General features: G+C 43.5%; 1 protein-coding gene across 1 annotated transcript in view; it reads left to right on the top strand.

The window, feature by feature from the left end:
* IQCA1 (IQ motif containing with AAA domain 1) overlaps positions 1-12,240 on the top strand; it is a 112,493-nt gene that overhangs the window by 8,992 nt on the left and 91,261 nt on the right. The window contains exons 2-5 of the mRNA XM_055813204.1: positions 3,495-3,819; positions 7,324-7,437; positions 9,598-9,786; positions 10,514-10,585. Coding sequence (XP_055669179.1) covers positions 3,495-3,819; positions 7,324-7,437; positions 9,598-9,786; positions 10,514-10,585 — 700 coding nt within the window. The remainder of the gene's footprint in view (positions 1-3,494; positions 3,820-7,323; positions 7,438-9,597; positions 9,787-10,513; positions 10,586-12,240) is intronic.

The raw sequence follows: 12,240 nt of genomic DNA, 5'->3' as shown, positions 1-12,240 counted from the left end.
ATGACAATTTGCAGCATTACTTATACTGCTATACACGTGCAGAGATTGAGACAGACTTCTTGCTTTTTCAGGATTTAATAACGTTACATCTTGAGTAGGAGAATTATGTTTTGTCCTGCTGGTTACCCGCACTAGTAGTCTAGTTAGATACTGTAATCCAGTCTAATTCTGATGCAGTATCACCCTCAGGCATGGATACAGCTCACAGCCTGGCCGTTACAGAACAGGAGCACGCCTATGCAATGAACAGGTCACAGTAAATAAAGCCAGCACACTCAAGGCTGTGTAATACTCCCCCTTCAGCGCATGGAAGCAATTTTGAGGGAATTTACCACTTAATGCAAGGGGAGACTGAGCAGATAGGCAAAAATTCACATAGGGACTTAGGGGTCACATGCTGCCTGATTAACAGGCAGGGAGAGTCAGTCTCATCCTTTGCTTTTAACACGTAACCTCAAAGACACGCAGTACTCCTGGCTGCCCTTGAGCATATTTGTCTCCAAAGAGGAAGGGCTCCTTAGGATGACAGCAGCTCTGCGAAGCCCACCAGAAAGGGCTATAAACACCAAGCACATCTGATCCTTCAAACTAGTCCAGAAGGGCTCCCATTTGGACACTAGTAAAACGTGAAATAATTATTTTAATTCTGTTTTGGGGAGGGGAAACAAATGCCTGTGCATGTGTCTGCTAGTTTTTAATCGGGGTACACTGAAGAAACACTCAGATCACATTTCTGCTCGCACAGTCCCGTTAGCAAGTATCTGCTGTTCCCCATCACGTGCCTAACAAACTGAAGCATGAGGGCCAGGTCCCCCCCAGGTGTCAGTCGCCCTGACCGCAGCAGGTACACAGGAGCTATCAGCTTATCACAGCTGAGAATTTAGCAGTTCCACATCAATCTTTTCCTTCAATACTTCATTTTCCAGTGGGCCTGTCCCTTCTTTTGCCCTCGTTTACATGAAGCATCACTGCTACAAAAGCTGCAAACGTACCCTAACGTCCATAGTTTTAACATGTGACCCAGAGTAACATGCTTGCGATCATCTTCCTGCCTATCTGATAAGCTAATGCTTTATGGAAGCAATTAGGTTCTATCGATATTGTATTAGGTTAACGTAGTCTGAAGGGCTAGAGCACTCTGTCCCCCTCCTCCCTCAAAAAGTCATTCAAAATACAAAAAGAAACTGGATATTAGCTGGCTCAGCAGGAGGAACCACTTGACATTCCTCAGTCAGAGGAGGCAGAAAGGGAGATTATTGTAAATTGGAGCAGACAATCGTGGAGTGGGTTCTCCTTGCGGCACAACCTGTTGTCTCCGCGCAATAACCTGCATTCAAAACGCTCTGGCCCGAGGATACCCCCTGTTCATAAATCAGCGGTATGGGTGTAGGGACAACCTGCAGGGCTAGGCTTCCTCCAGGATTTATAACCTCCCTGCTACCAAACGGTCTGTGAGTAGGCACAGCTAGCTAAGTACAATACCACGTTGTTTCCTTCTGTGCTGGAAAACCTGGTGAACCTCACAGCAGCGCGTGTTCTTCCGTGTCCCAGCTTCAGACGACGTGTACAAAACTCCCACTGATCAACAGGCAGAGCTGTTAGGTCAAAGCTAATTCTGGTCTTGTTTGGGCCAGCCTTCTGGCTTTGAGAGAAAAACTCTGCTGGTTTTATTTTGTTTATCTGCTGCACCTGGGTTAATTGCCGCAATTGAGTGATTTGGGTAGTGCAGCGGGATGTAAATGAAGTAGGAAAAGAGGAAGGGGAAAGACCTGGGTGGGCTGCAGAGGCATTAGGAAAAGCAAGAACCAGCTGCATCCTGCAGAACCCCAGGTCAGCTGAAAAGTATAATATGCACTTTAAAAAGTTAATGGTGCAAATTCAATAGCATGGTTCAGATTGTTGGTGTTTTCGCTGACTGCTCTGGGGAGTCCCAGCAGCCCCATCAGCATCCTGGATGTGCAGTGCACGCCCCACGCTTGGGGCACTTTGTGGGCTGGAGTTTGTCCTCTCCACCCCACTTGTCCCTCTTGCAGCACAAGCCTGGGGTCATTCTGTTCTGTACTCTGATAAAATCAGCTGACAGAGCTCCAATTTAGGCATTTATTGTCAAGCACAGGCAATGCGAACAGCCACCCAGCTTTCTTGTCAGAATTAATACACAAGCACTCCCTCAGTGCTGCTCAGACCAGCGAGAGGTCAGCTCTGAAAGCTCATCTGATGGAGATGAGGCCTTTTACTGTCCTCATCCTTCTCTGAGAGGCTCTAGGAACAGTAAGCAATAGCTTGGTTAAGCTCGTGGATGGGTCTAGATTGCACTAAATAAATGGCCTTTATTTCTAGGTCTAAGAAACAAAAGTCAGCTTTCCTTGTTAACTTAACCCACTGTTTTCCCCCGACAATATGAATCAACTGTTTTTCTCCCAGCAAAACTGAGTCTCGGTGGAGAAGAAATTTCTTAGCTCTGCTAGTAGAGAAGCATTTTCAGGGACGTAAGTTTTTTTGATGCCTGTCACTCCCAAGAGAGAGTCTCCATCTGGCAAAGAGAGGTTACAAAGTAAAACAGGACCTAGAAGTGTCTGTCACTACCACAGATGTTAGCACCTTTCAGTGACAAACCTGCTGTTTGAGCTCTTCTCTGGGTAAAAGCCTCATCGCCCAGAGTCCGTTTCTTGCTCCTTTAGGCCGATTTCCCATGATGTTCTGCACTGACCTGCTTTCACCACGAAAAGCCACCGACACCCAGCCCCTGCCCACATCAGAGTCCACCTTTTCCTGCCAGAACTAGCAAGTAAACAGCATTATGACTTCTCGGAATTAAGCTGGCCTTAGATGACATCTTCCACATCAGATAGTCCTCTAGCCACTGGACCAGACATTTAGCAATTGCTTGGAGCGCAGCAGTTGCTATCATAGAAGTAATTTATTTTTCTCACTTCGCATTTGCAGTAGCGCCCACAGCTACGCTCTGGCATTGGCACCGATACAGCCCTGACGCTACAATTAGCTCTGAGCAACCACTTCAGAAAGGCAGAAAAGCAACACATGGTTTAGAAATCTCAATTGGTCCTCATCCCAAACATGCAGAGACCCAAAATGGACCTTCCCCCATCATAAGGGCTTTGAGGGGAGACACATTTTCTATTAAATCATCTTCTCAGCAGAACTGACTGACACTCGTGGCACTGTTGGGGGCTGTAGCTTCAAGCATTTAAAGGATGCTTCAGGCATGTCAAGGATGAAGTTGAAACGTATTTAACGTTGAAGCTTTCATTAATAAAACATTTTAAGATGCCTATTTTTTAAAACAATCAAAAAGATAAACTTTTGCTAATTTTTTTAAAAATGCATTTTAGTTAAAATCTCTTTATAAATGTAATAGCTCACATTTCTAGGCTCACTTTTTTTGAGAAACCCACACACATAGAGCCCTGGCATCAATGAACGCTAACTCTTGCTTTCATGTCAGGTTAACATAGTCTTCTCTTTTCAATTAGTACTTACAATAAGATGTGGACAGATGCCCAGAAAGACCTCGACATTCAGCTCTGGAGAGAAAGAGAAGAGTTCCTTGAGCCAGAGAAGGACCGCGTGAAAGCATTCAAGATGTTAGCCGCTTCCTACATCAAATACATACAAATCTCCCGTAACTTGGGGACGGCCCATGACCGGCTCATTCACCAGCAGAAGCGAACAGTGATTCGGCAAGTGCTGGATGGCGTGATGGGCCGGATCCTGGAGATAAAAAAAGAGATGGTGGACCTGGAGAACTCAGAATTTCATTACGTTGATAATATCCTGGAAGATCTAAAGCTTCTCCCGGTAAGCTTACCTCTATTATGAGCAAATCCATATGAACTTTGCCTATCCTGCATTTTAAGGACAGTCACGTTTACTTGTGGTCTGTGATGTTCCATCAACTGATTTAGCTTCTTGCATGTTCGCTGGTGTACTGGATGATCAGTGATTATGGTATTTTTTTTTAAAGATGGGAGTATATTTGATCTATGATGAGCATTATATATTGGAGCAAGATTTTAAAAGCTAATCTGCTTGATCGATACGTTGCACTTCTGCTTCTCCGTAACAACCCAGGCTCTGTGGATCTTTCCCTTGCACGCGTCCCAACATGAAGTCGTATTAACTTAAGACAACTCCACTATTAATGTCAGCAGCTTGACTCTGCCTGATTCTAATGCAGGATTAGGTAGAAGATGGGCAACTGATAACTAAGGTACAGTCCCCTCCAGTCTGCCCTTTGTGTCACTGGAATCAGCCAGGCTCCAGGCTTCTGCAGCAGGGAGCAGGTAACGCTTAGAAGTTGCACCGTCTGGTCTGGTGGTTTGTTGTACAATGGACTACTAAAACGAGAAATGTGAGCCAAGCCGCTGCTTGTGCAAGAGGCAGGAGCGGGGGGTGTTGGAGCGCAGGGCTGCAGAGCGGCTGGTGCGCGAGCAGCCCCTGCCCGCACAGGGACGGTTCCTTCTCTCGCAGACAGCCCCACCTATCGTCACATTCAGGTACCGCGGCTTATCTGCGGCCGTGGGGGGGGGGGGGAAGTTAGAGCTAAATTGCTACTTTTTTTTTTTTTTTTTTTTTTTCCAGGATCCCAGTTATAACGTAAGATAAATTGCCTAATATCCTTATAGCATCATTTTGAGATTTGCCAGCATGTTTCTGTTTGCAATTGCACAGCTATATTTCACTGCAAATTTAGGATGGTAATCACTGTGAACTTTCACTAGTTCTTTACCTTCTACATTAATCGCAGTAGAGAACTATTGTAAACTATGAGAAGGCACACTAGGGAGTATAAATACACCTCCAGGGAAACCGATCCTTCGCATCATATTTTGAAATCATTAAGCACTGCTGTTTCCATGACTTTACCAGTAAGCTCACCTGCAGTAAAAAAGTTGGCAAGTCCAAAAAGCCATACTTGACATCTATTAAAAAAACCAAGCAGAAATCCAAATTCCTGTATTACACCTTAATTTTAAGATGGTATGATGTACCTACCTACTACAAAAAAAAAAAAAAAGTCACTGAAAAGTTTTCAGGCTTTTTCAAAGAAAACATTGTTTTCCATGATAGATAGGAATACAGATTTGTGGGTTTTTTTCTATCAAATAATCACAAATTCTTGGTTACAAAACAAAATTCTTGGCCAGTACTTGACAAATAACTTCTGTTTCTTAAAGAATCTACCCAGAAAGGATATCTGTACTCCTTCCTTTCACTGTATTATCGTGGGCTAAGAGCCAGCATGATCGTAGACAGAGAACACAACAGAGTAGTCTTATTTTACATCTTATGCGATGACATTGCATACTTTTTACTATGTCACTTTAAGGCCAAACTTCATCTTTCTTTAGTTCTGTGCCTCATGTTTTTGTACGGTTGCTTCCAGCACTCAGTCACTCCGTTTCCTAGGGTAATTGTAAAGGTATTTGGATACGCAAATCCCATGTGGAGCTGGGAGTGGCAAAAAAGCTGCAAATTTGACTTGAGGATAAACATCTCAAGCTAATTTTTCAATGCTGGGCCCCAAAAAGAGATACTGAAGAGAAGCAGGCTCCCTGCTCCCCACCCCCTCCAGCCCCAGCATTATGTTATGGCTTTGATCTCACCTTTACAGTCAGTAAAAGTCGCCGTCCAGAATCACTTGTAATTAAAGCCCAGGTTAGACACCAGAGATACTCATCATCCCTACACCGATTCTCACAGCTACCTGACAGCAGAAAAACCCTCTCAACGCGTGCGAGGGCATCCAGGCAAACCGTATGATTTCTTATAGCTAAAGACAGCCAGGTTTGTAATCCATCCTAGAGCAACTGGCGCTCCGAAAGCACAACATATAATCATTTCCATCAACAATCAAGGATGTTGGAAGGTGCAAACAGGGAGCTTAATGAGACAAATATTTAGAAACTTCAGCGTACCAGACCTCTACATTGATAAAATCAAGAGGGGTAAACACAGTCCTGCTTGGAGGCTTTTTTATGCTGCTATAAGAGGGATGTCCCGTCTGCACAGTGTGCAGCTGAAGGAATTAGTAATGAAATCTTCATAGGGACTGATTTCACTGGCCACAGCCTTCCCTGGAAATTCTTGCTTTCCAAATTGGAAGGCCTTAGAGCTCACAAGCAGCACACTTACCATGCGCCTGTGTCAAGGCAGGAGCGGTGCTTGGCTTTTTACAGCCAGCACTTTTCTCTTCTGCATCAGTCCACGCCAGAGCTAGGATTGAGGCTGCAAAGGGTCAAGTCAAAGGTCTCCCTGAGCAGGTCAAAGCACAGCGGTTGCCACAGCAGACAGAATAGAGCACTGACAGTGCAGCATGAAGTCTTGTACCTGTCTTAGGCTCCTTGGGCAAAAGGACCAAGCATCCACATATACCATATATACATATTATTGCATAACTTGACTGTAAAACCCCTGAGTAGCACAACAGGGTAACTACTGCCTGTCCCTCCCATCCTTGCTTCTATACTTCTGGGTAAATCATTTTTTTTTTTTGAAGGGAGACTCTAGATGTTCCTGAAACAGTATATAGAGAACATGGTACCAGGACAAACCAAACCTATGAAGACACATCACCCCCCCGCTCCAGTCTTCAATACGATACAAAGAACAAGTTACGTCACTCCACAGCATCTGAGCTTTTGGGGAGTTTTTCTGTCTGACCGCGTCTTTTTTTCAGTTCTCACGAAAGTGAAATTCTACAGGAGAAGAATCTGTAGAAACATAAATCAGTTACATCTTTTTAATGACAGAAGTGAGTGAAAACAGCCACTTCCAATTATGCCTGATTTTGAGAAGTGACTGAGATATCAGTCACAAACAGTGGCAGCTTGTCTACAGGTAGAAATAGCTGCAGACAAACAGAATTGTGCTTTGGTTCCTTGTAAAGGCTGGAAAAAATGCAAGAGAACAGATCTATTTTTCATGTTGATTAAAAAAAAAAAAAAGTGTGATGATCATACAACCAGAGGTATTCAATTCAGTGGAAATCATGTTTAAATTTCCAGCAACCCTGCCAAATATTTTAACAGTTTGAAAATATAATCGAGCCATTATAAAATGAAAGATTTCTGGGCTCCCATGGCTCAGAAACTGGGTTGATTTATTTGTTTTTGTTGAATTAGGCCTTAAGTAATTGCAAAGTAACAGCTCAGCAGCTGCTACAGAGGTCAAATTCCCCAGCACTCCACAATATTCAACAATCTCAGTCCAATTTAATTGCTTTGCAAAGGTGTCCAATTAATAAGTAATGTGATTTTCATGCAGTTCTAAAAAGCATCTCATGACTATTTCTTCGTCTAGGAAGACTTAGAAGTACCTATCCCAAGGTATTTCATTAAAGAAAATCTGGAAGTCCTGCAGCAGAGGGAGAAAATCCTTGATCAGATTTTGCTTAATGCTGGACTGCAAACACAGGTGAGGATGCTACATTCCTCCGTAATAACATGCTTGACTTTTTTAATTTACAGCCACACGTGCCTGGACACATGAGCCACTGAAGTGAAAAGTACTTTTATAGCAGTTAGAAAGTAAAAGTCGGTTTACAGATAAGGCACAAATAGAAAGTAACGTTAATTTTTCCTGTCTAACAATATCCAGTCACATCTTGAGTGTGGTGAAGACTGAAATGAATCAACTCTGCTTTACATGTGTGAGTGTCAGAGAAAGGGCAGCCCTTTGGACAAGTTTAGTGGGTGCTTTACGTGTCTAGCTAACTCTCATCACTTTATTAGTCCTACTGAAATCAAGTTGGCCTTAAGTTTTACTGAACCAGAATTCCTAACCGGAACGGGCAAAACTCAAAGTTCAGGTCAGCACAACTGTTAGCATTCAGTTGTTTATAACCTCGGAACAATGACTGCAGTCTCTTCTGTACAGCTACAGAGCTGCAGCTGCTCGGAGGAGTAGAAAATTGAGTTTTGGCAGAGCAAAAGTCATTACGGAGAAGTACACGAGCACTCCAGCGAAAACTGTTCTGGATTTGATATACTTTTGACCTTTTGGAAATGGCGCAGTGCCTACAAGCAGTCATTGCTAACCCCTTGAAATAAACAACCGTGCCTACATGTCAGGGTGACTTAGATGCATGGATGCTATAGCCATAAGAGACAGTCCTGATCGGAATACTTAGTCAAACGGCTGCACTGCCCCAGCCGTTGAATTCTCCACCAGTATTTGTGCTGGTGGGGGAAGCCTGCGCCTTGATCCCACAAAGCAACAGCGGGAAGGTTCCCAGGGAAAGGAACAGCGCTAGTCAGACAGGGGCAATCTGCAGAGACAGAGCACAGGCTTTCTGCTAGATTACTTTAATGGGCAGCTGCAGCCCTCTTGGCCCCCACAGTAAACCTCTGGGTAAATGCTCTGCTCTTCTAGTTGTCGGATATAGGTCTGTGGAGATCCTGTTTCGGCACATTACATCTTGAGGCCTTTTTGTTTCCCACAGTTCTGCTCCCACGCCCATTCAGCCTGGCACAGATAAGACAATCCAGCGTGCAGCCAGCTCACCTGGCAGCACCAGGCTCTCGCACTTTGCGCTCTGGCAGGGTCCGGGTCTCCCAAGAGAGGCACAGGATTCCGTAAACACGGGTGAAATAACCTCACACAGTGTGAGCCCAGTGCCCTGTGCTGCACTTCCAGTTCAGTCACCGCTGGAATTGCTAGAGGGTTGTCCGCGCTTCTGCATGCATCGTAGCAAGTCATGTGCACTCAGAAAATCCTAACTGCTGTGTAGCAGCCCGCTGTATTCTTCAGCGTCCGTGGCAGTGCTATTCCAAGCAGTCTAATCTAAATCAAAAAACAGCAGAGTTCATCAGAGGAGCCTGCTCTGCAGATCATTTGTCCTATGTAATTCTTTTATAGAAAGCCCTGCTGAAAGCGTAGTATAGCAAGCTCCACACAATATATATAGAAGCTTTAAATGTGAACTGTCTCCAGTTGGGGGATTAACGTCAAGAAAGGACAATAATTCAGCTTTTCCGTGGAAAGCATGAGGGGCTAACAACGGTTCTCAGGAGCGAGAAGGGGGAGTCCCTTTCTCCAGCTGCACTGTTCCGATATATTTTTCCCCAGGCTGCTTCCGCTTGGGCTGGGCTTGCTCAGAACAGCCTGTCCTTCCATTCAGCAAGAGAGCTAGGGTCCCAGCAGCACATCCAGAAACCCATCCCTTCAGAAAAGTAAAAGGAAGACATTCCATAGCCTAAGAAATTCTCCTTTGAACAGGACAAAGCCCTACGGCTCTTCATGTCTTTTTTCTCAAAGGGATAAAGGTCAGCAGGATAGACAAGCCATACAGAGCCATTCTTGTTTGCCACTATAGCACCAGGCTGTCCTTGTCACACATCAGGTTCCCTTTTTCCTGAAGGTCCTCAAAAAACCACGTCTCAAGATACCAAACTTCCAAGATATTGCAAGATAGCACTGAGACAGGACTCTGCTGTTCATGACAGTTATTTGTCTGTCTTGGGAAGTTTCCGCAAGAAGATCATTTGTTGTTTCATTAGCTGAGGTAAGCAATTAGCAAAACACATGACACTAATGCTTTTCTTTGTCCATTTCTTTTTGGCTGTGCTGTTGAAGAAACCCATCAAGGCCATGGCATTTGAAGAAGCCATTAGAATGATCCAGGTTGCAGAAAGGGCTCGCCAAGGCCGTTGTCGAGCAGCGTTCATGAAGCAAATCTACCTCGAAGAGAAGAGAAAAAGACAAACTAAGCATCAGGTCCAGATGGGTCCAAGTCCAGATGCTGCTGCCACTTGCATTCAAAAGGTGAAATCTCTGATTTAACAACAGTTCTGGCAGAACCAAGTGGCAGTGTTTTGTTCAGAAGAGCAGCAGTAGACAGAAATACAGCTCATAGGATGAGAAATGTTCTGAAAGGATAGCTTTCAGGGTGTCTAACAAGGTGAAATACGTAATTTAAACCACTTAACAAAATGAGACAGGACCCTAGATGTGAGATCCATGGAAACAGCCCTGCACCAGCAGCGCAGGATGACTTTATAACCTACATGTTGTTTTTCCATTCTGATTTTTCTGACCTCAGTTGCTCTTTCTCTGGCATCCCCTTGGAATCCAGTGCATCTCAAAGAATTCATGTCTTTTTCTGTGATCTCTGGGGAAAGAGTTCATTCCATGTCTTGAAAAGATGACAAAGGGAGATCACTGCTAAATTCCAGAAAATGTCCTTAGACATGAATAATTCAGGCAGTTCAGCCTGATGAGAACATAAGCTCCATCTAAATCTGAAGTCTAAATACTTTTTGAAACCCTGATATTGTTGTGTCTAGAAGCCAGATATACCAGTGTAAGGGGATAAAGAGCTCCAGAATTTGCTTTAAAAAAAAAAATAGCAGATGGCAACCTGTTAAAGACTAATAGTTTCAATTGTATATTGTGCCTTTCCTTCCTCTATTTGTTTTTTCCTGTGTCTGCCACAGTAAAGGAAGCTGTAACAAGGCCCATTTATCTCATTAGAGTTTTGTTTACAATTCAGGTTTGGCATGGGTATATCCAGCGCAAGAAAACAGAGAAAATGAGAGAAGAGGAAATGATATTTCTGGGGATGGTAAGTAGTCCTGCCTAGAGAATATAAAATGCCACAGTCTGTTGTTTTTCAGACTTTTGTAATTTAGCAGTAAATGAGAAACTAGTTTTTAAGATTCTTCCTATTTTAAAAGGATTCTTTAAGGAATACAGAACTGAAACGGTCGATGGGACAGAAATAGCATGGTTTGTCTTATGCTGCATGCTTTTGTGCTGTATATACGTAGTTCAACGTACATGGCAGATATGGAAACGGACAGCGTAGAACTTGCCCCAGGTTCTAGGGAATTCGACCCAGGCATGACAGAGCAAGGACATTCTATTAACTGATTTTTAATTCATAATTCCAAGACACTTGGGGCTGCCTTATTTCTGGAGTAGCGTTAAAGCAGCAAAGCTGTCTTCTCCCACCCCTTTGCAAACCACTGCGTGTGTATGTCAAGAGTAGGAAAACGGGGCATTAGAACTGCCATGTTAATACATCAGTATTTCCGTAAGTCCATACAGAAATAATCAAAATATTCCTCACATCATACTGCAAAAGCACAGGGAAGCGAATGGCTATTCATGACCAGTTAGAATGTATAGGGTGAAAGAAAAAAGTGAAAGCACCCTTTCTAGAAGGATGCTCTTCCTCCCACAATTAGAGAAGGTACACCTCCACCTCCTACCGTCTTCCTTCCTAGCAAGTACCTGATGAAAAGGATAAAGTCTTTACAGTTGACATTTTCTTTGGCCACCACCAATTCTGCGGGTGCCTTTGTTAGGAGAGCCCCACAGTTCTCCAATTCCAGCTCAAGTAACAGCACAGCCCTTGCACCAAGATCTAGTGAAGCTGCTTCACAGTGCCACATTACAGAAACATTCATCACTGCTTCATGTTTAATAGTTTTATTTATACCTCCATGTTCTACAGACCTTAAATAATCGATTTATCAACAAATAATTTAATTTGGAATTAAAACATGCTTTCTGCTTCTCCCAGACAGCTTTGATGATTTTCTTGCCCAGCAATGGAACTGCCCTTAGCTATGTTATAGGTTTAAGAAAATTAGTTGTGCCTATAACATACATCCGAAACATGTATCATCAGTTACGAATGACCTTAAAATCTTACCTCTAGGAAGCAACATGTACGTTTACCTAAGCTTTGCCATGTTAAATACAGATAACACCTCATGGATTATTGCTTTTAATATCTGCTGGTCACTAGCAGTAGATGTGGCCAGCATATCTAAACAGAGCTTTGGGTACAAGTTCTGCCTGTGTTAAGACAAAAAGAATTCCCAGAGATTTTAACTAGTGTAGACGTAAAATGGTGAGTATTTGGGTTGTACTGAAAATTAATTAGAAATTACACTTTTTGCAAAGCAAGCAGTCATTTCCTGTCAAATCCCCTGACAGTTTCTGTCAAGTCTTAACACCAGAGTCCTAGGAAGGAGCTCTAAACCTAGTATCAGTTATTGGAGGGTTCACAGCCCAGCACTCTTTTCATGGTGGCCGATGGTAGGAGTAACTGATCACTAAGATGTAAAAAGCCTAGTTTACGGGGAGGAAATCTATATGATCATAGGGATGAAGGGAATTAAAACCAAACACATAACAGCATATTTATATCCTGACCTCCATTTAGGAGCAAGAAAATTGATGTTTGCAGCTCTGCACTCAGACTCATTA

The sequence above is a fragment of the Falco peregrinus genome, chromosome 8 (assembly GCF_023634155.1).
Source record: "Falco peregrinus isolate bFalPer1 chromosome 8, bFalPer1.pri, whole genome shotgun sequence".
Lineage (NCBI taxonomy): Eukaryota > Metazoa > Chordata > Aves > Falconiformes > Falconidae > Falco > Falco peregrinus.
The sequence above is the reverse complement of the archived record's forward strand: the minus strand, read 5'-3'. Positions and strand labels throughout refer to the sequence as shown.